At 43.7% G+C, this 23,966-nt stretch overlaps 3 protein-coding genes across 5 annotated transcripts in view; 1 reads left to right on the top strand and 2 right to left on the bottom strand.

The window, feature by feature from the left end:
- The first annotated feature begins 14 nt into the window (after window positions 1-14).
- Window positions 15-5,844, top strand: LOC119312964 (inactive poly [ADP-ribose] polymerase RCD1-like). Its single transcript, XM_037588762.1, has 7 exons — window positions 15-186; window positions 2,604-3,825; window positions 4,039-4,280; window positions 4,387-4,463; window positions 4,860-5,045; window positions 5,149-5,244; window positions 5,419-5,844. Exons 2-7 carry the CDS (start codon window positions 2,765-2,767, stop codon window positions 5,491-5,493), a joined length of 1,737 nt encoding a protein of 578 aa, XP_037444659.1. The 5' UTR covers window positions 15-186; window positions 2,604-2,764; the 3' UTR covers window positions 5,494-5,844.
- A 2,516-nt stretch (window positions 5,845-8,360) lies between these two features.
- LOC119312966 (beta-fructofuranosidase, insoluble isoenzyme 4-like) lies at window positions 8,361-16,728 on the bottom strand. 2 transcript variants are annotated; one of them, XM_037588763.1, is made up of 9 exons: window positions 16,061-16,728; window positions 15,907-15,961; window positions 11,916-12,039; window positions 10,800-10,808; window positions 9,839-10,710; window positions 9,592-9,750; window positions 9,111-9,352; window positions 8,895-8,988; window positions 8,361-8,806 (listed from the first exon to the last, which is right to left on the bottom strand). In XM_037588763.1, exons 1-9 carry the CDS (start codon window positions 16,075-16,077, stop codon window positions 8,660-8,662), a joined length of 1,719 nt encoding a protein of 572 aa, XP_037444660.1. In that variant the 5' UTR covers window positions 16,078-16,728; the 3' UTR covers window positions 8,361-8,659. The 2 variants fall into 2 exon arrangements, with proteins under 2 accessions (XP_037444660.1, XP_037444661.1); XM_037588764.1 differs by lacking the exons at window positions 15,907-15,961; window positions 16,061-16,728 and having other exon boundaries at window positions 10,800-10,845; window positions 11,916-12,040.
- A 3,882-nt stretch (window positions 16,729-20,610) lies between these two features.
- LOC119312963 (beta-fructofuranosidase, insoluble isoenzyme 4-like) overlaps window positions 20,611-23,966 on the bottom strand; it is a 4,857-nt gene continuing 1,501 nt past the window's right edge. Inside the window, exons 4-9 of one of the 2 annotated variants that reach the window (XM_037588760.1) lie at window positions 23,055-23,063; window positions 22,086-22,960; window positions 21,850-22,008; window positions 21,407-21,648; window positions 21,198-21,291; window positions 20,611-21,114 (exon numbers count right to left, since the gene is read on the bottom strand). In XM_037588760.1, coding sequence (XP_037444657.1) covers window positions 20,902-21,114; window positions 21,198-21,291; window positions 21,407-21,648; window positions 21,850-22,008; window positions 22,086-22,960; window positions 23,055-23,063 — 1,592 coding nt within the window. In that variant the 3' untranslated portion in view covers window positions 20,611-20,901. The remainder of the gene's footprint in view (window positions 21,115-21,197; window positions 21,292-21,406; window positions 21,649-21,849; window positions 22,009-22,085; window positions 22,961-23,054; window positions 23,064-23,966) is intronic. The other variant, XM_037588761.1, reaches the window with a different exon arrangement.

Below are 23,966 nucleotides of genomic sequence, written 5' to 3'. Positions count from 1 at the left end.
GATAGCGGCGGAGGCGGCGGCTTAAAAGGGCCTCCAGCCCGTCCTGTACCCCCACCCTCACCCCACCCCGAACCCTGCCTCGCCGCCGTATCTCTGATCTGAAGAACCGGAGGAGCGCCGTGGAGTCCTAGTCCGTTCCCGCCTGCTCCCTTCTACCCCCGACCCCGCCGCGATGAGCCGCCGCAGGTATAATTCCTCCTAACCCCTCTTAAATCTCTCTGCCTTGAGGACGCGTGCTGTTCGGTGGCTGCTTGAGTCGGATTGTCCATTTCCGTGCTCCAAGTTCAGTTATCTGTGCTTCGATTTGATGCTTTTACTTGTTGCCTACGACTAGTTGCTATGCGCGATCTAGCTATTCGGTGCTTGCTTGCACGCGTCTCATGGTGTCACAGCGCACAAATGACAGCAGAGCAGAGCAGAAGCTTAGAGTTCAGTTTCTTATGCGGGGCTGGGCCGGTTCGGCCGGCTTGAGTTTCATGCTTTCGCTCATCGCGTAGCCATCCGGCTACGGATTGCTCTATGGGACCTAACTTTTCGGTGCTTGCATACATGTCATGGCGTTGCATCCTAGCTAGATTGATAAGGAACAGAGTAGATGCTACAGTTTTCGTCTGGTGGGATGGGAGCAATAGTGTCTCAGTAATAGCTGTCTATGTCTGCCTTGTCTAGAGAATTCCTGGTAGCTAGGTTAGCAAAGTAGATCACATACTTGCTGAGCATGATTGGTTGGCGGCTTGGCGCCAAGCGCTAGATGGCCGTTGGCGCGTGAAAAGGTCGGGCTGGTCCCTGCAGCTTCATATTAGTTGATGCGTCCGCATCTCGTGTTTGAGTTATTAAACATGCTCTAACCAGTTATTTAATATGCTTGCATTGTCTGGGGACAACCTTGTGTGATTTGATGCATGGCATAGTATTACAGTGCCGAAACGGTCGAATATTCAGTATGTTAGATCTTTCCTTCGGTTCCAGTATTAGTGCGTACTAATTAGTTCTGGTTGCCTGCATAGCCGTTTACGCTCGCTACACGACAGAGCAAGTTACGTACTTGCTAAACGTGTTTGGTCGGTGCTGAGTGTTGGATAACTGTCCATTTATGTGCTCAGATTTCACCCTTCTGCGTTCAAGCTTGTCCATGCTACTCCAGATAACTGCTTTTATTTGTCAACCATGCCTTGCACATCAAAGTTAATATGTATGCATCTAACTACTACATACTACATATTTCCATATTCTGGAAACAACCTTATATGCTAACCATTTGAACAACAACAACAACTAAGCCTTTAGTCCCAAACAACCTTATATGATAAGGGTTTGAAGTCGAGTAAAAATAAATAGTTTTCTTTAGTGCAAGTATTGATGTGGTAAAAATCAACTTTGAGTGCCTGTCTAGTGCAGCGCGGTCTGCCAGCTGGATAACATAGTAAGTTGCATACTGACTAAACAAATGTTACAAGTTTGATGTGCTGAGTGCTACTGACTAACGCTGCTTACCTAATAGGCACAACAAGCTTTGTGCACAAGCTGTCATCATCCATCCATTCTCAAGACTAATATGGCGATGCCATAAGGTGCTTTTAATGCCATGGGATTATACTATGGCCTTGATGTTGCTGCATTCGGTATGTCCGTTATGGAGATTCCGAGAGCAACAATGGCAGTTTACAACCAGGCCACAATGCTAATCTTTGTCGCAGCAGCAGCAGCAGCAGCAGCAGCATCATTAGCTTCTCTCCACCATTGTTCGCTGCTGAGCCCTTATGTGGCCGCACCAGCAGCGTTCCTGGTTGGAGCAACGATGTGAAGCTGCATGGGTAAAGAGTCACAAAGGCATGATTATTCTTTAATAATTGTGGCATTGCACCCATTATTATTCAAGAAAAAGAATTTTTTCCCTAGACTGAATAGAATATCGTATTCCAGACAGCAAGATCTACCAACTCTTACCTTTTTAGTCATTTACGTATCAGGTCATATGAGCTGGCAAATAAACTTTATTGCTATTAAATGGGAAAGCACCACTGGCAACAGCACCTTTCTCCTAGATACTAATCTTTAGCATCTCTAAGCGTCTAAGACATGTTTTAACAATCCATCATCCATTTACAAGAAGTCATTTCTATCAACGTAAAGGTTCAAGTTTAATGTTTCAGGACAAATTGATGCCACGAATACTCAACTAGTTTTTTTTTTCAGAGAAACAGAACATAATTATATTTAATTCATATTCTTACAAGTTTCCATGCGCCATCAGTATTTATTGGTGAATTTAGTCCTGAAGAAACTCACATCCCTTTGTGACTTGCAACTTACTACTGCCAATGGTAATCCTTAATAGTTAACACTTCATCAGGAGAACAAAATGAGCACTGATAACATCTCCAGGTTGTTTTTACTTGTTAGTTGAAAGGCTTACTGAATCATTGAGCTAATATTGGTGTAGATTTCTCTTTTCTTTTCTGGTGATATCTTTCTATGGTTTGGTTCTGCATGGTGTGTCATGAAAGAAATACATAGATTTGTCACACAATACTTTTTTTTCCGCCACCCATGCTCCACCTCTGTACATATCTTTATTCCCTTTTTTTCTCCTTATTTCCCAGGTCCATTTCACTTACCCTTGTGGATAACATGGCTCGTTTTGAAGTTACTTTTGTGCTAGCATAATCTAACTAGCTAGGTTAAGCTATACTCTTTGTTTACTTAGTGGTGTAAATCTGTAAAGAAAGTCAATACTTAGTTTTAGTTGAGCTTTGTGTAAAATATGGAAAGGAAGACTGGAATGGTACTGGATGAACATGTCCTGAAAGCTACTGATCGCAAGAGGAAACATGAGTCGTCTGTGAAGAGTACTGGCACAGATGATTTTGCTGAGGTCTCTCAGCATGCTGATGGTTCTGCTGTCCTTAAGAAGTCTAAAATGACCTCCTCTGCTGGTGATATTCTGGAGTGCTATAAGAACTTCAAGACAAGCGGTTCGCCCGTGCGCGTGCTTTGTTACCACCAGGGTAAATGGAGGGACTTTCCAGAGCATGTTGTGAATCTGGTACAGCAGGACTTCCAGTTGAAGAGGCCAATTACTAATGCTGTATTGAAGAACCAGCAAGTCCTGTTGGACTTTATGCACATGGTCTGCATTGATTCTTCGATGACCACAAACAAGCCAATAGCATGGATTGATGTTCATGGTAACCGCTTCTTTCCAGAGTTATGTGCTGGACTGGTAACATCTAAACCATCTCAGCATGGGAAAAGTGACCCCAGTGGTAAATCTAAAGCTGGTGAGTGTGCTGGGACTTTGATTTTGACAGCTGGAGCTGAAAGCTCGAGTTCAGATTCTGTTGATGCAGTACTCCCTCATGCTAAGAAGGTTAATAACATACTGGAGGAAGAACAGGAGGTACATAATTATGCTGCTGTTGAAAATAAAGCTGGTCCTGCAATCTGTTTGAATGAACCTGCTAGTGGAAACATACATGCTGCTACTTATAAGCAGAAAATTGGCCAACCTGTTGATTCAGCTGTGCGCAAGTTATTGTTTGAAGGGGCAGGCCAACCTTTTAGTGAAGAAAATATTATTGGCATCTACAGAACTCCACTGGTAGATCAGCAAGGGCGGGCTCGCTTCAATCTTTTCCAGAAGGAACTTGAGGCCACCAAAATGCATCGTGGCAACGCAAATGTGCGCTACGCGTGGCTACCTTGTTCCAAGGATACTATGGAGGAGATGATGATGCGTGGTGTTCTGGAAGTTACAAAACCCATGCTGGGGCCAGTGTATGGCATTGGTACACATCTTGCTCCAGCGAACTGTGCCCAAACCTGGTAAATACTTGTCTGGTTCTTATTTATGCATGTTAATCTTAACTTTAGGATATACATCCATCTGTTCAAACCTGGTAAATATTTGTTTGTATATATGCATCTTTAGATTTGCTGCTGGATAGCTCTTGCTTTGAATATTCAGTATTTCTTATGATCTTACTTGATTAAATATCCAGTAGTTTCTTATGATCTTACTTGATTATCTTTTCACAGCGCTAGCTACTCAGATATTGACGAAAATGGCATCATGAGGATGATGCTGTGCCGTGTTATAATGGGTAATGTTGAGGTTGTACTTCCTGGATCAAAGCAATTCCAGCCAACCAATGAAAGATTTGATAGTGGTGTGGATGATCTTCAAAAGCCAAAGCACTATATCATATGGGATGCTAATGTGCATCGACACATCTATGCTGAATATGCTGTTGTTATCAAAGCACCTTCCATGACCAATGGTACTACTACAGCCACTCTCATGGTTCTTGATTTTATCTGTCTTTCCATTTTTCATTTTTGCTTCTGTGTTGTTTACACAAGAGAATTCATTTGATATTACTGCAGAATACTTGGCTAGAGAAGATACTGCATCCAACATATCTGAGATAAGAAATTCTGGTTCAGCAGAAAGTGTAATCAAGGTATGCTTATTATGTTTAACTGGTTACAATCATATCCTAGCTTTGATACACATTGTGTCTTGAACGGGCAGCATGTTAATACCCCACACGTATTGACTGCTGCATGTTTGGTGTGTATTAGCTAGGTGTATTCAGATAGGTTATTATCTACCATCTTATGGCCGTTGGCCTTCTTTCATCTAAAAAATATGATTAAGCATAGATTTGGAAGTTGTTGGCGTGCTTGTTAAGGATTGTCATAATTTGCTTCCAAGCTTGCGATGGAACTGGGCTTAGTTGTACTTATATGCACTCCATATGGATGGACTCCGCAGTTGGTACTTAATTTCGGTGCGATATTTTACTTGGGAACTTTCAGCTTGTCATATTTTTTGTTTGTTTGTTTGTTGTGATCAGGACGATAGTTCCGAAACCATGGCATCTCCAGCTGATAAACAACAAGCACCCAGGTTTGGGCGTGCCCCAACTCGAAGGCCTCCTACTTCACCCTGGATGCCCCTCCCAATGCTTTTCGCTGCCATCTCCACAAAAGTTCCTCGTTCTGACATGGATGTAATCCATGGACACTATGAAGAATTCAAGGTTGTTATAACGCTGTTTTCCTTGTGAGATACGTACTTGGTTACAGTTACTGTTCCCAGTCACTGTGCTAAATGTGTTGTGCCTGTTGACGATGTTGAAACAGAGGAGAAAGATAAGCAGGCCCGAGTTTGTGAGACGGCTAAGACAGATCTTCGGCGACAAGCTGCTGGTTTCTACAGTAATGAGGCTGCAACCTAAGGTACTTGAGACCATTAACGCTAATCCTCCATATCGTGTGCATATGCATTCAAAGACTTATTTATCATATGCAGAGGATCCTGTTTTGTGGTGCATAAGTGATTTTGTCTTCTTCATCTGGCAGTAGCATAGGCTTTGCTAAGCACTTTGCTCGTGTTGTCCGTGACTGTTGCAGGTAGTGGCACCCATGGCAGGTGCTGAAGTGCTACCAAGAGGAGCACCCGGCACGGGAGGGAGCAGCACCTCCTGAAGTAGCAGTTCGTCGAGATAACAGCTCGTGGAGCCGCTCCTAGTGGAGAGAGATAGAGAGAGCACAGGGGAGGCCATTAAGTTATGTGTCGGTTGGTTATAGACAAAAACTAGTCGGTAAACTGCGAGCAGCCTGTTAAGTTGGTGTAGCTTTGTTTGGTTCCATGTGGTTGGTCTCTTGGCGTCAGTCGGTAACTGGAAACACTCTGTTGTAGCCGATGCTGTTGTGTGCAAATCTGTGTTGCAGCTTGTACTGTGCCTGTGCTGTACTTGGTAGTTTTTTTTGTTTTTAATTTTGAGCTGATGAACCTAGCATAGAATATATGTAGACCTCACCTGAGGTTGAGTTTCAGCTGGCTGGCCCTAGATTTTCTCTCTTTGAGCTGACGAGCCTAGCATAGATTTCTTTTTTCAAAACGGAGTCTAGCACATAGAATTGATAGAAGTGATGGTGAGCTTGAGTTGGCTCGTGTGATCTCCCCTTGGGGGCCATTGCTTGTTGGGCTCCGGTTCTACAAACTATGATCGACGGCTCTTTTCTTTCGATGAAACATGGTGAATGAAGTTTTGGTAAGACAAATCCAGAGTTTCCTTGTTTGAGTATGCTGCTGTCTACTTAATTTACCCTTGCTAGACTCCGTTTATATATTTTTGTTTATTTATGGAGAACAGAAATGAAAAGAGGATGCATGCCAGCGGTTTATCCTAGTAACAAGATGGGATTGTTAGGGAGTTGGAAGTTGGAACAAGATGATACCTTGGTGGCTTGGCATCTTCAATACAACCACACCAAGTAAAAGAAGCAACCAGGCATGCTTTTCTTTTCCAGATCGCACAGCAGAAGATAGTACTACATTTTGGTTCCATCTCCTCCTCACTAAACAAGTCACCAACACATGCTTTGTTTAATTAACAAGTAAGCAATGCATGAGTGAGAGTAAACAACATGACTTATCATCGATCGAGTCCTAGTACTCCCTCCGTCCCAAAATTCTTGTCTTAGATATCTAGACAAATCTAAGACAAGAATTTTGGGACGGAGGGAGTATAAGATATGCAAGTGCATACACTGGACTTGGGTACAAGAAAGGGAGAGAGAGGCAGACCCAATTGATCAACACCATCCCGTTTCTCTGCTTCCAGCTAGAACAAACTCTTGAGGCAGACCCAATGGATGATCTAGCACATTCAGTTTTTCTTCATGTCATTGTGTTTTATTTATTTGTGTTCCAACCAAATGCAATGTAGTTTCTGTATGAATTTGGGGCTCATTCTCAGCTCTAGATATTACCCCATCCATTCCAAATTAACTTATATACAGTATTTGACAGGCCTATATATATATATCTGCATTTAAAACACCAAATTAGTTCCATACAGTATTTGACAGGCCTATGAAGATATATATATATATCTGCATCTAAAACACCAAATTAGTTCCATTAGATTCTTCATAAAAAATACATTTGTAAAATATTAGCATCTCCCTGTAGACTATATTTTATTAAATACAAGAAAGATTGAGGACAAAACCAGACCTTTTGTTTTCCGAGAAAAGGCAAATGATATATGTTAAGTAGCACAAACCCTTACAAAAACACCCTTATAAAGATATATTTATGAAACTCCCTCCCCTGTTCCAAAAGCAGCTCCATCCACGGCGTCCCCGTGCCACCACGGCCCTCCCTTCTCTCTCTCCGCCGCCACCCCCTCCAGCGACGGTGCACTCGGGCCCTCCCTTCGCCTACACCGGCGCGGGCCCCATACCTATCTCGATCCATGGCGGCGGCAGCGAGGCGCCGCCGATCTGGGCCCAGAATTCAAGCAAACTTCTAGCATTGCCACAAAACTATGGAAATACTGTGCATACTTGGTGGTCTTTGCATCAAAGCTTCTTTCTGGGCACCACTACTATACAAGAAGCAAGTTCGATGCAGCTGCCGTAGAAGCAGCTGCATTCCTGGGAAAGTCAACGAACAAGTACCAGGACACGAAAAATTTAGTTGTATCAGAGCCGACCAAGACGATCTTTGAGAGTGGCGTCAAACTAGTTGTATATTCAGAAGGTTGATCCAAGCACTGCTGATTCGAAGATCATTTGTGTGTCCCTACTGAAAAAGAAGTAGTACATACTACTTTCCTATTGTTGCACATATCTGCTGCTCTGCTGGTATTTTTCTGAAAGTTCAGTTTCAGTTCAAAATGGAGTCAATTCCCCTGCTGCTTTTTTTTAAAAAAAAATTAAATTAAATTTGGCATGTGCTAACTACCATGCCATAGGCAGTAATAGTATTTCTTGGCCAGATAGATATTTACAGTTGGCACTATTTTCCTAGGCACCCAGCGACGGAATGAAGATGCTTCTTGATTAACGAAAGAAACACACATGCATCAGCTGAAAAATATCCCGAATTCTGCAGATATGTAGAGATGTACTACCTAATCCAAGGATATTACAAAGAATTCAACGTTGCTAATATTGCTTTGCCTTTTGAGATGCTCAGCAGTTACAGTCAGTTACTACGTCCAATCGTGATGCTAACTGTTGATTTGCCTGTTACTGTACAAGGCAAGGAGATTTGTTGTGTGTTGCATACATACTCCAACATCTCTCGTCTTTTTTATTTTTTCAATGCTTGTAAGATCTCTTGTCTACCATCAATATAAAGAGAGGATAGATGCGTTTCCTAGTCTAGGTTTTATCACAGCACATATGGTTTGGTAGAATCGTGGAAGATTTAAAGAAATGACAAAACTGAAGCAAGAGATGTCCTTGACCCATATCATTCAGGAACCACAACGAAGAGCGGCACCGTATCTATCTTACAATCTCACAGGCACAAGCACATTTTCTGTCAGGAATTCTGGCATGCACAAGCTCATATATAGGAGTATTATTTATTCCAAATCTCTGCAAATTTAAATCATACAGTACTCCATGGGCGTCTAGTTGAAATACCCATGCCAAATACTGAAATCAACAAATGACTAGATTTAAGGCGGTCCTCTAATCACGTGTCAAACACAACTGCTCTTCCGTGTTAAACGCTCACTTGTGCTCTCTTCATGCTCCATGCCCTGAGCTGAGGCACTCTGACCATGGTGCTTCCATTGTTAAAGACATACTCCCTCCGTTCCAAAATAGATGACCTAACTTTGTACTAAAGTTAGTACAAAGTTGGGTCATCTATTTTGGAACTGAGGGAGTACATGTGGGGCTGGTGGTCGTCGTCGACAAGTGACACTGGGTAAACTCTAGCCATGATGCAGCCTCTGCCACCGCCGCCAAAGCTCTCCACTGCCGACCGATCAATCTGCATGGCGGCGTCCATTTTTTAGTTCTGTCACGAAGTGAATAACCGGAGAAATTATTGAAACAAAGCCTCCCAAGTCCCAACTCACCAGAGTTCTGATAGAGACTTTCCTTTCTTTTTCAAGGTCAAGTTCAAAGAAGCCTCCATAGGCTGGTGTGTATAGTCCTGGTCTCAGGGAAGACCTGCGCAAAGAAAATGAGAGAAATTTGTTTTTAGTTTCCTTCCAGACATCAATATATAGATAGACATTTATGGAAATCAAGGCTAACAAAAAATAATGCAAAAAAAAAACATAAGCACTAACCTTCTTAGGTCAGTGCACATGAGGATCATGTAGTTTTGCTGTGATTTGTAAACCCTGAAGTGCACATCAGTGTGCTCCTCCATGTTGTCGGAGGCCAGAATAACAAGTCCGAATGGCCCTATGCCACCATGAACCGATGCATCAGCTTCCCGGCACTGCTTCGGGGCGTCTAAAAGCCAGGAAGGATCAAAAGGTTCCGCGTCATCGATGGATGTCAGCTCAAAATCTATCTCGACATCAGCCTGTTTTCTCAAGAAAATTATGTGCCTGGTTAGCTACACTTGCTCTAAAAAATACACAAAACACATAAGCCTAAGAATATATGTGTATATATATTCTGTTGCCAAGAATGTACTATACATATATATAATTAATACTTATCGGAAGACCTTATAACTTTTACTGGCATGACACCTTTTGAAGTAAAAATAAATAAAATTTGGAAGAGCAGGTAAGTATGTTTGTGACCATGAAACTATACCTGCAAAGTGTCAATTCCCTTAATCTCAAATAGGTCTCCCTTGTTCAGCTCTAGTCCTTGATGGTTGATTTCATTTCTTCGAAGGGACTCAATCTCTTCAACTGGCCATTGCAACAACTGCTTGCCGTCGCTGTCTAACCAAATTGTCCTGGGGACTGACTAAATATAATAAAAGTGAGGTTAAAGGTGTTACGCCGATTATGTCAATATCACACAATTACAACCAATTAAGGACATATTTTCTTACATGGATTCCTGCCCAGCCTTTTGCAACATCATCTGAAGAAGTATCTGTCTCGTTGCTCCAAGCCCATATGATCCTCCTTCCATGTTTGGAGTCAAAGAACGATTTTGAAGCATAGAAATTGCCATAGTCGATCCTCAGCCATAGCCGATAGTCATCTATGACAGTATCTGGCACAAAGACATCACGTTTGAGATCATAAACCCCAATCATGTACTTGTCACTGTAATCCATGCCCATTTTGAGGACGTGCTTGGCGCCATTAGGGATTGCTGAAGACATGTCCAGTCCACCGTTACTTCCCGACAATACCGCGAAGAAATCCAGGCACTCCCACATGTCAAAGGACTTGGATGAATACAATGGGTGTTCAACTCTGGTCCAATTCAAGAAGTCTTCACTCTTGTACAGAAGTGCAGTACTGGAGCCGTTCAGATCAGCACCAACTGCTATTCTCCATAGTCCATCTGGTCCGATCCAACCGGTTGTCGGATCCCTGAACTGGCTCGAGTTCAAGCCTGGCATGACCGGTTGGATCACTGGGTTATTGCCTGCTTTGGTCCATTCCCTCAGGTACGGATCAGACTGGTTTTCGGGAAGCGCAATGTTTTGGACCTGATGCTTCTCCATGTTGATGAGACCAGTGTATATGATGGCCGGTCGATTACCAGGTAGAATTGTGGCTGAGCCGGTCCAGCAACCGCATATGTCACTTGGGGTATCCGGTACTAGTACGGGTTCAAGACCGATCCAGTTGACAAGGTCTGTTGAAACTGAATGGCCGCAAACTATGTTATAGGAGAGACTTGGACTGTTGGAGCCATCGGGGTTATACTGGTAGAACTCATGGTAGATGCCATTGTAGTACATTGGTCCTGATTTTTTTTATAAAGGTAGTATAAGATGTAGAATGCTGCAATTTCTTCTTTTTATTTAAAAGTGGTTGTGGCTGAGATATTCATACCACTTGGATCTTTATTGTTGTCGCAGATTTCCATGGGTCACCAATCCTTCGAAGATATGAAAACGTGAGAGAATGTCGATGACTTGTAACAGATGCACAATCAATAAGATATGATTGTTGGTAAAACAGGACCAAAGATATTCTAGACTTCAAAACATGTCAGTACTTCATTACTTTCGTATGGGTACAATAGATCTATCTAATATGATTCAGACACAAACCATAACACCCTTGTTCTGGCTTTATGATTTTACATTGTTTTTCTTTGTCGTCTTGTTTTCTCTCGTTGATCTTTGCTTTTAGTGCCTATGCTTGGATCAACTCCACCTTATTTTCCCATTGGCATACACCATGTCACAATATTTCTTCCTCATGTCCGCCCTATTTAACTGATTTATACAAAGCAAACTCTATGCAAATGCAAATAAGTTGGAAAATTCAGAAAAAATCTTGAAGCCTCCTGGTTATATAAACACAAAATCTACATAAATATCTCGGTACATAGTTCAAATGTTTTGCATAAGCTCCAATTCAAAAAAATTCCAACTTAGCCAAATTTTACGATTTGGGTTTTGTGGAAGCATCTAAAGAACAGGGTCATCATCATACTCCCTCCGTTCCAAATTACTCGTCGTGGTTTTAGTTCAAATTTGACTGCAGCGCATTACAGTGTGTGCATACTTTGGGCAACATTCAGCAACAGATTTGCATAAGTAATCAGTTGCCTATGAAGCTTTCCCTCGCCTGTAATTATTTTTGACACAAAGAAAAGTTCATAACGATACTACTGTAAAATATTACTCCCTCCGATCCATAGTAATTGTCGCTAATCAGTAATAATTACTATAGGCAGGAGGGAGTATATATATTTTAACAAGTATATTGGTATGCCAAATTTAGATCGTCTAATAGGTTTTAAGTTAACTTACCCAGTCAGGAGAAACGCTACCAAATTTATTTTTCTGTGCTAATTAACCAAGTTTTCTTTGACCAAGAGAAGAAGAAAAGCACACCAAATCAGAGAGACTATATATGATTGGCCACGAATAAAAGTCGACAGGAAGCATAGAGGAAGCTTAAAAAGAAAAGAAAAACCAGAGAGGTAAACATACATACCATTCATCCAGTTCTTGGGAGGCTGGAAGTGGTAGGCAGTACTGTATCTCTTGCTGACAATGGATGGGATCTTTGTTGACGACTGTGAGCAGAAGAAGACTCCTCCATTGCTGCAGGGCCGTACCTAAGAAATTTGGGGGCGGACCAAGCTGAAGTTAATTAGGCTTGCGATCTACTCCCTCCGTCCCAAAATTCTTGTCTTAAATTTATCTAGATACAGATGTATCTAACACTAAAATGTAACTAGATACATCTGTTTTTAGACAAATTTAAGACAAGAATTTTGGGACGGAGGGAGTACTCATAGAAAGTACTCGTAATCAAGAAATTATTCATGCAAGCGTATGCCACCTCACTATACAATTATGAATTGGATAAGGCCCATCTCAAGATGTAATCATGCATGGAAAAAGATCCACCATAATATTCAACCATGAATGAAAAAATGTTTTCTATTCAATTATTGAATGCATTAGAGGTCACACTACAGGAAAATCACAGGTCGCCGTGTGGCTGGCCATAAGCCAAGTGTAAAAATATGGATACTCGGCCTACATCAACATAAGTTGAGTATATAATAAAAAAAACATGACAAACAAAAAGTACTCGGCTTACATAGTTGTAAGCTGAGTGGCTGTAGAAAATACTCTTGGCTTATACAAAATACCCAACATAATATAATAAAGCACTCGGGGGCCATAAAGGCAATGCCTAGTGACAAGGCCCCGTGGCCCGACGGCTTTACCGGTGCATTCTTCAAGAGTTGTTGGCCAATTATAAAGGACGATTTTATGAAGGTCATTTCCATCTTCTCGAGTTTGCATGCGGAGAACTTTCACTGGCTCAACTCCGCAAATGTGGTTCCGTTGCCAAAGAAGGAGGGGGCTGAGGTGATCACGGACTTTAGGCCTATCAGTTTGATCCATGCCATTGAAAATATTGTGGCCAAGGTGATGGCGATGAGGCTCGCCCCATTTATGAACATCCTCATATCCCGTGCTCAGAGTGCTTTCATCAAATCTCGGTGCATTCACGACAACTTAATGTATGTACGCAGCTATGCTCACTGACTGCAACGATCAAACACACCACCGCTTCTGCTCAAGTTGGACACCAGGAAGGCATTTGATTCGGTTAGATGGGAGTATCTTCTTGATGTATTACAGAGAAGAGGTTTTCCTTCGAGGTTTCATGAGTGAATCATGACTATTTCAGACGTCTACATCGAGGGTTCTCCTCAACAGTGGTACAGCAGCCCTATTCAGCATGGAAGGGGCCTCCAGCAGGGGGACCCTTTGTCGCCCCTTCTGTTTGTCCTTGCTATTGACCCCCTACGTACAACAGATCTTGGATGTGGCAACACAGAATGGAGACCTACACAGATTGTGTGGCCGTGGTGCCTGCCTTCACACCTCTCTATACGCGGACGACATTGCGATTTTATTGGCGCCTATAGGAGGACGTGGACATGCTTGCAACCATACTTAAAAGCTTTGGGAACGTCACTGGCCTAGTTACAGACATTCACAAGAGCTTTGTGGCCCCTATTAGATGGTCCAGTGTCGACCATGACATGATGTACCTTGGTCTCCCGCTGTCCATTCATTGTTTGCGGGATGTGGACTTCCAACATTTGCTTGACAATATTGCCAGAAAGATCATGATTAGCCAGGGAAAGTACATTATAATGGCTAGGAGAAGCGCGTGGGTAAAATCGGTCATCACTTCGCAGGCCATCCACCACCTCACTTCGCTTGTGGTGCCCAAAGGAACGATGACCTCCATTGTCAAGCTGCAGCGGGCTTTGACGAGAACCCCCCCCCCCCCTTGTATTACAAAGCAATCAACCGATACAACCAACGATAGGTGCTGACGCAGAAGCAGCACAGACATGTCCAAAAAAACGAAAGAGAAAACAAAAGGAACAGATGCCGACAACGGCGGGCTTTCCTATGGGGAGGCATATATAAGGTTTCTGGAGGAAAATGTAAGATAAAATGGGAGAAGGTTCGTATGCCCAAGGACATGGGTGGCCTTGGCATCCTGGACATGGACAAATTCGCGCGTGCCTTGTGGCTCAGATGACCTTGGATGGGTTGGAAAGACTCAGACAGGGATTGGGTTGATTTGGGGCACCCGTGCGATGAAGAGGACATGACATTGTTTTATGAGTGCACTTCCATCATTGTTGGCAACGGGTAAAGGGCCTCCTTCTGGCACTCCCCTTGGCTTGGAGGTCGCAAGCCTAAAGACATTGCTCCCTCCATTTTTGCAATTTCCGAACACAAGAATGACACCATCCATAAGGCTCTGGATATCAACCGATGGATTGCGAACATCAACACAAATTTGGGGCTCACATTTCAACACATCCTTGAATGTTAATTATGAGCTTTGGGTTGGATTACGAGAGGTCTTCCTTGATGAGGACGTGGACGATGAGATTGTTTGGAAGCTTTCACCTTCCGCTGAATACACGACATCATCGGCTTACAGAGCTAGCTCAGCTTGATGACTCCACTGCATCGCAAATGAAGCCGGCTGTGTGGAATAATTGGGCGCCACCAAAGCATAAATTCTTTGCTTGGCTTATCATTTAGGATTGTGTTTGCATGGTGGACAGGCTCCAACGAAGAGGATGACCAAACTGTGGCCTATGCCAATTATGCAAGAGGGAGCCTGAGATGGCGGCACACATCATCTTCTGGTGTCGTTTCACGACGGGCATTTGGGCGGAGATCAAGACTTGGATGGGGTTGACTAGTGTGGACATCACCTACTGGAGTAGCTTCGACAACGTCAATGATTGGTGGCACCACATGGTGGGCATCAACGCCAATGTGAGAAAGGGCCTCACATCTCTCGTCATGTTTGTTTCATGGGGAATTTGGAATGAGCAGGATGCAAGAGTGTTTAAGAACGTGTCCTTCATGCCAAATGAATCATGTCTAGAATTAAGGCCGAGACCAGGTTTTGGGGTTTGGCAGGGGCCAAGCGTTTGAGTTCTCTTATATGCTCGCGAGAGTAGGTTAATTAGGTTCGCGCCATTTACGGATGGTTGGCCGTGTAATTCAAAACTCTTCTTAATTTAGAAGACGAGGCAAATCGTTTGCATCCGTGATGGAATTTTATTTAAAGCACTCTGCTTACATGGAATTTCCGGCAACGGTGTTTGCCACGTGGCCGCCATCGGTGCGCTTAATGGCTGGCATGATGGCCATTGTTATAAGCTGAGTACACTCCCGAGGTACTCGGCTCATAATTATCATTTTTAAAGCCAAACCGCTGTTGGTTTAAGCCGAGTAAGCCGAATGGGCCACTGGGCTTACACGTCTGTGGTTGCCCTTGGCACTCGGCTTGGCCGCACGCCGTCGCCTGTGGGTAAAAAGTTAAGCCAAGCCAATGCCCTCAGCTAACAGCAACACTCGGCTTACTCATACACCGTGAGTGCACTACTGCCCTTCTCGATTTAATGTGACATTCGGCTTAAGAGTGACACGTGGCGGCAATGCCATTGGCCCTGGTTGGAAAATTAAGCCGAGTAGCACACTCGATTTACCGTGGCAGTTAGCCTCGGTCAGCCGTCATGTAACTTTATTTCGCGAGAGCCTCTATTTTTACTTCAGATTATATGTAAGCCAAGTAGCCGTGAAACGGAGCTAGTCCAAATGAAGCTGAGAGCTGTAAGTGGAGTGCAGCACTCGGCTTACTCTCAGCCGAGGTTATTTGGGGATTCGCCGAGTATGTTTCATACTCAGCATTATTTATTTTTCCTATAGTGTCATTTGTATTTTAAATTTTGGTTCTCATATTATCAGTCCGAATTTGCAGTCCTTTCCGTGGCAACGCGTGTGGTATTCTCTAGTTAAAACAAATGATTGGCATCGTCCGTAAGTAATAAGCTTAAAGTCCATTTAATAAAGAGAGGAGTGGAGCTAACTATAATTAGAGGCAAATGAAGCGAGTGAGTGAACATGGGTGGCTGAATTACCAGGATTTGGAAGAGAAGGGTGGTGGAGAAGATACACGCAAGGCCACCAAGCCAACTGCAACAGCAGAAGATCTGGAGCTAAATAATCGGAAGAAACAAATCGAATCGAATAGTTAATGAACCTGACAAGCAATCGAACAATGGATGAACTTACACTGTGAAGGCAGACATGAAGCAAGAGCGAGTTGACAGAAGACATATCGTCCAGCCAGCAGCAGCAGCAGACAATCCAGTAAGTTATTGGTCAGACACTTGGCAAGTAGTACAATCCAGTAAACAAATTATGAAACGGAGGGAGTACTAATCAACCGACTACGGAGCTAGAGCGAACAACTTGGCAATTACTTCCTCCGTCCGGGTTTATTGGGCCCTTAAGCACGAGAGGGGCGTCCGTATTTATAAGGCCCCCTTCTTCCGAGTACCAAGGAAAATTAATTGGGAACCTTGGATGCTTGCGAGAAAAGTGCATGAGGCAGCATTATCAAGGAAATAATTGATATACAAACGCTGCATGCATAGAGATTTTCCGCTTCGGTTGCAGCTCCGTCTGCTAGGCCCGCAGGAAATAAATTCGCAGACGTTGCATGCGGGGGCTCAAGAGGGAAAGTGAAGCATGCGATTGGCGCAGAGCATGCATGATTGATCACCCGCAATGAATGACGTTCCATACGAAGCATCGGGTAATTACTCGAGAGATTAATACCTAAACTAGCGTGCGCGAACAGGAGACTGCCTTGGTCTTGGTGATTCGGTCGGTGGGCCTTATAAACCCGGACGGAGGGAGTAACTAAGCAAGCAAGCAAGGAGGGCACAATTAACTAAGCAAGCAAGGAGGAATCCCTCACCTTGCACGGTCATCGCCATCGTCGCCTCCGGCGGGCGGGCGGGCGGCAGAACACCACGTAAATCGAGCTTCCCTGTGTTGGACGAAGAACAATGATGTAATAGTAGTATATATTATGAACTGGGTGTGTGGGTGGGTGTGTAGGGGCGGGGCACCCGTGACTGACATGCGATCACAGAATATATTACGAAGAGCGTGGGATGCATGTTTCTTGTCTGACGCTCAATTTGCTCGTGTGGCCGGCATGCATGGGTCCGCTGCTTCATATTGTTTTCGTCTTTTCACGTAAGATAGTGCCCGTGCAAAGTAAATTACGGTTTTGGCGGTACGGCGCTAGTTGTCTTGTGCTTGATGGATCATTCCCATTCTCCACCTGTCTCGTGAGCCGTGGAGTTGTTGCTGTCATCATCACAATTGGTGCACTTGTCCTCTCACATTTGTCCCGCCCGCCCAACATTTTGTTAGGTAATTAGGGAGATTTGTTTGAGCTTAATCCAAATTAACATCATCGCAAGATTGCTGACATGATAAATCTAGCCATCCACCGTAGAGCAAACAGTGGAAGTGGACGGACGGACGTCCAGGATGTAGTCGAACTTGAGCGAGCAGTCGCACTGAGACGATCTCTAAAAATCTTATTGATCCTCACCCTGAAGATTCTCAAGGGGCGGAGTTTCAAATCGCTATTCTCCTGGAGGGCATTCGGGTTTACCCGAGATTTTAGGTCGGGTTATTCGTATTTTCTTTATTCAGGTTTTCAGATCTCACACCCAAATTGTCTTAAAAGAAAAAATAAAAACCTGACATTTTGAGTACCCGATATCTCAGGTTTGGGTTTTTCTCGATTTACCCAAATAGAAGCAGTGCCTCAAAAGCAAAATCCAATCTTCGATGCGGACCTCGAGCGCTGTCGGTCGCCGGGGGCAGGCTGGAAACGAGAGAAGCAGGCACGGTGCTGCACCATGATACGTCTCCAACATATTTTTTTTATTGTTTCATGCTATTATATTATTAATCTTAAATACTTTTATATGCAATTTTATATCTTTTTGGGAACTAACCTATTAACTCAGTGCCTAGTACCAGTTTATGTTTTTGCCTATCTTATTGTTTCATAGAAAAACAATATCAAACACGATGAAACTTTACAGTGTTTTTTGTGGACCAGAAGGGACCCTGGAAGCTTCGGGAGGAGGCCAGAAAATGTACGGGAGAGCCACAGGCTCACACGGCGCGCCACCAGGGGGCGCGCCACCTGAGCTGTGAGCCCCACGTAACTCTATTTGACCTACTTCCAAGCCTATAAATTACCATAAATCCCAAAACCAACAAAGAGCGCCCCGAAACAAATTTTCCACCGTCGTAAGCTTCTGTTCTCCCGCGTTCCCATTTGGAGGCCTTTTCCAGTACTATGCCAGAGAGGAAATCGACTATAGAGGGCTTCTACATCAACCTTGCTGCACCTTGGATAATGTATGTGAGTAGTTCACCACATACCTACGGGTCCATAGTGATTGGCTAGATGACTTCTTCTCTCTCTTCGATCTTCAATACAGTTTTCTCCTTGGAGATCGATCCGTGTAATCTTCTTTTGCGGTGTATTTATTGAGATCCGATGAATTATGGATTTATGATCAGATTATTCATTAAAAGTAACTGAGTCTTTTCTAAACTTTATTATGCATGATTATTATAGATTTGTATTTCTCTCCGATCTATCGGTTTGGTTTGGCCAACTAGATTGATTTATCTTCAATGGGAGATGTGCTTTGTAGTAGGTTCAATCTTGCGGTGTCCCCACCTCGTGACAGAAGGGGTAGCGAGGCACGTATTTGTATTGTTGCTACTAAGGAGAAAACGACTGGGTTTAATCATATTACTTGGTCCCAATTGAAAAACAAGAACATAGTTTTCTGTTGGTAAGTTAGACGGATCTACTGCTCTTATGGTATTCTTTCCAAAGTTCTGTTTTAGTTCAAAATGGAGTCAATTCCCCTGTTGCTTCTTTTCGAATTTACATTTGGCATGTGCTAACTACCATGACATAGGCAGTAATAATATTCCTTGGCCAGCTAGGCATGCACTATTTGCTTAGCTACACAGTCATGAAATTAAGATGCTTCTTGATTTACCAAGGAACAGATTGATAAAGAGCAGATATTGACATGCATCAGCTGAAAGAAAGCAGAGATACCGAGCGATACCATTGATTCATCTTTAGAAAATATCCCAAATTCCATAGATATGTAAAGATGCACCTAATCCATGGATATTATGGAGAAATAGGGCATGTACAATGCATAGCCACAGGGTGATGTCCAGTATACCATGTAGGATCGGATGTTAGAAAAAGTAGGTTCGGATGAAGCAGCAGAATCCTCTGCAGGAGGCGGGTGCTTGGGGGAAAAGTGTGGCCCGATGCATAAAACTAAAAAAGTTGAAGTGGAAAGTAGAGAAGCATATGTAGTGGAAGTCTTTATTTTTTTATTCATCGATGTCGCCCACTAGTGATAGCGCATTGGGGAGAAAAAATCAATGTAAATGCCTCAAGCTACTTTTTGTCATGGGGCATCTGTATCCATATGCCATCATTGCACATGCTCTTAATCGTTGCTAATATTGCTTTACCTTTTGAGGTACTCAGTTACAGCCTTAGAGCATCTACAGCTGGACCTCTCAAACCCGCCACATACGCCTGGGCAGGCTGCCCGGTCACTGACCGGTCCCGTTTTCTCAACCCAGATGGACGCCTCAAACGCCCGAGCTGACCGGCACCCCCCATATCCAGCCCAAATATGGGTGGATATGGGGGCGCTCGGGCGCGCCCGGGCATGCCCGCCACATCGGAACGGCCCATGCTGGCACACCCGACCCCACTTATATTCGCCCGATCCGCTCGCCGGAGCAAACCCTAGCCACTTCACTCCACTTCCCTCTCCTACCCTAGCTCACGTCCGGCGGTTTCCGGCCCTCTCCGCCATGGCAGGCAGCGGATCGGACTCCGACCAGTCTGGATCCGTCGATTGGGGTGTCATCCCGTGTGAGTTGGAGGAGGCAATGGCAGTCCGTATTACACTCCGCCTCTCACGGGAGGGCAGCGTTGGGCCGACGGATGGATCCGTCCACCGCCGGGAGCTCGGCTCCTCTGGTGTTGAATCCTCGCGGTCCCGGTAGCCGGAACACCTCTCCTTCCCCATCATCGGTCGGGCAGACTATGAGTCCCATCAGGAACGGGTGCCCCGCCATGGGAAGGAGAGGATAAGGCCGCCTAGGCCTGCATCGCGATGGAAACGGCGGCGATGGAGGCGGCTGATGCGGCAGCGCGGGCGGCCGCAGAGGAGGAAGCCATCCGGGCCCGCATTGTGAAGAAACGACAATGGAGGAACACGCGCACCCTCGCCCGAGAGCAGAATCGGGCGGTCTGTGCCATGGCCGGACTGCCACCGAAGGAGGAGACGGAGGATAGCGACAGCGACGAGCAGATCGAGCTCGATCCGTACTGCGTCTTCGAACGGTACTTCCGTGAGAAGGATGGCAAGGGCGCCAGGAAGGGCAAGGGCAGCCGTAGATGAACTCTACCATAGCCAAACATGCCAAATTTTGGTACTCCGATGACATGTTTAGTGTAGTGTGATGGAGTAGCCGGACGATGTGTGTGCGTTGACGTAGTTGCATGAGTTTGTATGGATTTGAGTTATGGTAATTGAGGTGTCCGAATGTTGATTACATTATTTAGGGGTGTTCGGTCAGTGCCCGCGGGCGTTTGAGGGATCGGATTTGTCAAGTTCGGCTGTAGATGCTCTTACTGGTACTATGCTCGGTCGTCATGCTAATGTTAATGTTCAAACAGAGGAGAAAGATAAGCATGCCCAACTTTCTGAAACAGCCAAGAAAGATGGTTGGCGATAAGCTGCTGGTTTCTACAGTACTGTTGCATGCACATGCATTCTTACTTGAACTTTGTGACATGCACAAGCTCATACTGTTTATTCCAAACCTATGCGAATTTAAATCGTTGTTGGCAACAAGCACTACGCTTACTTACCAATTGCCACTACTTCAAAAGTTCAAATACACGTGTTAAATATTGAAATCAACAAGTGCGTGGCCAGTCTTTCAATCACACGTCTGACTAGAACTGCTCTTCTGTGCTAAGCATCGATCACATTTCCACCCTTCATCACATTCACCTGTGCTCTCTTCATGCTCCATGCCCTTAGCTGTGGCACTCTGACCGTGGTACTTCCATTGTTGAATGCATACATGTGGGTGGTGCCGTCGTCGACAAGTGCCACCGGGTAAACTCTGGCCGTGATGCAGATCCTGCCACCGCTGCCGAAGCTCTCCACCGCGGACCGATCGATCTGCACCATGGTGTCCATTTCAGTTCTGTCATCAAGTGAATTAGCGGAGAAATTACTGTAACAAACTAAGCCTCCCAACTCACCAGAGTCCTGAGGGATATCTTTCTTTCATTTTCAAGGTCAAATTCAAAGAAGCCTCCATAGGCTGGTGTATACAGTCCTGGTCTCAGGGAAGACCTGTGCAAAGAATAGAAAATATTTATTTTCAGTTTCCTTCCAGACATCAATAGATACTGACATTTATGGAAATCAAGGGTAACAAAAATTAAGTCAAAAAAGCATAAGCACTAACCTTCTTAGATCAGAGCACATGAGGATCATGTACTTTTCCTGTGATTTGTAAACCCTGAAGTGCACTGCAGTGTGCTCCTCCATGTTGTCGGACGCCAGAATAACAAGTCCAAATGGCCCTATGCCACCATGAGCCGATGCATCCGCCTCCCGGCAATGCTTCCGGGGGTCGAAAAGCCAGGAAGGATCAAAAGGTTCGGCGTCATCGATGGACGTCGGCTCAAAATCTATCTCAACGTCAGCCTGTTATTATGTGCCCGGTTAGTTATAGTCGTTGGTCTGAGATATATATATGCCTATTTTTCTGTTGCCAAAAATGTACTATCTATAAAGTAATTAATAATTATCAGGAGATCCTATAGCTTTTACTGCCATGACACTTTTTCAAATAAAAATAATTCTTTGGAAGACCAGTTGATTTGTGAATACTGAATAGGGAACTACCTGCAAAGTGTCGATTCCCTTAATCTCAAATAGATCTCCCTTTTTCAGCTCTAGTCCTTGATGGTTGATTTCATTTATTCGAAGGGACTCAATCTCTTCAACTGGCCATTGGATCAACTGCTTGCCATCGCCGTCTAACCAAATTGTCCTGGGGATTGACTAAATGTAACAAAAAAATTGGGTTAAAGATGTTACACTGATTTGTTAAATCGGAAGCTAAGGGTAGATTTTCTTACATGGATTCCTGCCCAGCCTTTTGCAATATCATCTGAATAACTATCTGTCTCGTTACTCCAAGCCCATATGACTCTCCTGCCATGTTTGGAGTCAAAGAATGATTTTGAAGCATAGAAAGTACCATAATCGATCCTCGTCCACAGCCGATTGTCATCTTGGACGGTGTCTGGCACAAACTCATCACGTTTGAGATCATACACCCCAACTATGTACATGTCACAGGAATTGATGCTCACTTTGAGGACATGCTTGGCGCCACTTGGAATTTGCGAAGACATGTCCAGTCCATTGTTACTTCCCGGCAACACCGCGAAGAAATCCAGGCACTCCCACATATTGAGGGCATTGTTTGAATACAACGGGCGTGCAATTCTAGTCCAATTCATAAAGTCTTTACTCTTGTACAAAAGTGCAGTACCGATGCCGTTCACCTCAGCACCAACTGCTATTCTCCATAGACCATCCGGTCCAATCCAACCGGTTGTCGGATCCCTGAAATGGCTCGAGTTCAAGCCTGGTATGACATGTTGGATCACTGGGTTATTGCCTACTTTGGCCCATTCCCTCAGGTACGGATCAGAACGGTTTTTGGGAAGCGCAATGTTTTGGACCTGATTCGCCTTCCTGTCGATGAGACCAGTGTATATGATGACCGGTTGTTCACCAAATAGAATTGTGGCTGAGCCGGTCCAACATCCGCATATGTCACTCGGGGTATCCGGTTCTATTGCCGGTTCAAGACCGATCCAGTTGATGAGGTCTGTTGAAACCGAATGGCCCCAAACCATGTTCATGAGGGAGTCATTGGGGTCAAAGGCGCCATCGGGGTTATACTGGTAGAATTCATGGTAGACGCCATTGTAATACATTGGTCCTGAAATTTTTATAAAGGCAGTATAAGATGTAGAATGATGCAATTTCTTCTCCTTTTTTATTTATGCAAGTGTTTGCGCCTGAGGTATTCATACCACATGGATCTTTTTTGTTGTCGTAGATTTCCAAGGATCGCCAATCCATCAAATATATGAAAAGAGTGAGAGAATGTCAAATAGAGGTACAATTAATAGGATATGGTTATTGGTAAAACAAAACCGAAGATGTTCTAGATTTCAAAACAAAGCCAGTAATTCATTACTTCCGTATGGGTATAACAGATCAGTCTAATATTAATTTCAAAAAAGAGAGATCTGCCTAATATTATTTGGACACATGATGTGACACCCTAGTTTCGTGAGTAGAACATTTTTATTATATATTTTCTGATATTGTTTTTTTGGTGTATAATCAACTAGAAATATATGTAACAAGCTCAACAAAGAAAAAAAGGAAAATGCAACAAACCAAAGGTGAGAGTTCATAATTGGCGCTTATAGCGCCAGTACAGGCTGCTGACGCTCACGCTTGAGCTATATGGGCAGCGGTCCACGAGCGCATTTGAGCACAGATTTTAGACCGCTGCATTGACTTTGACCATTGACCGTGCACGTTAAATTGACTTTTTAAAAACAATTGTGGCCTGGAAAAGAGTTCATAAAAAATTGGAGAAAAAAAATCTTGAATTCTAATTTTTTTTGTAAATTTGAAAGAGTTCATGAAAATAAAAAAATCACGACTTTGAGAAAAGTTCATAATTTTTTTCATCATGAATTTGAAAAACATTTAGCTCATTTGAAAACTTCATGAGTTTAAGAAAATTTGACAATTTTTTTAAAAACCTCACAAATTTGGAAAAAGTTCATAATCCACAACAGCTTTCTAGTACAAAAACAACTTGTGAATCTGAAAATATCATGAAATTGAAAAATTTACGAATTTGAGAGAAGTTCATAAATTTGAAAAAGGTCATGCATTTAAAAACTGAAAAAGGAAAATATTTTAAA

The sequence above is a fragment of the Triticum dicoccoides genome, chromosome 5B, assembly GCF_002162155.2.
Source record: "Triticum dicoccoides isolate Atlit2015 ecotype Zavitan chromosome 5B, WEW_v2.0, whole genome shotgun sequence".
Taxonomy (NCBI): Eukaryota; Viridiplantae; Streptophyta; class Magnoliopsida; order Poales; family Poaceae; genus Triticum; species Triticum dicoccoides.
The sequence above is the reverse complement of the archived record's forward strand: the minus strand, read 5'-3'. Positions and strand labels throughout refer to the sequence as shown.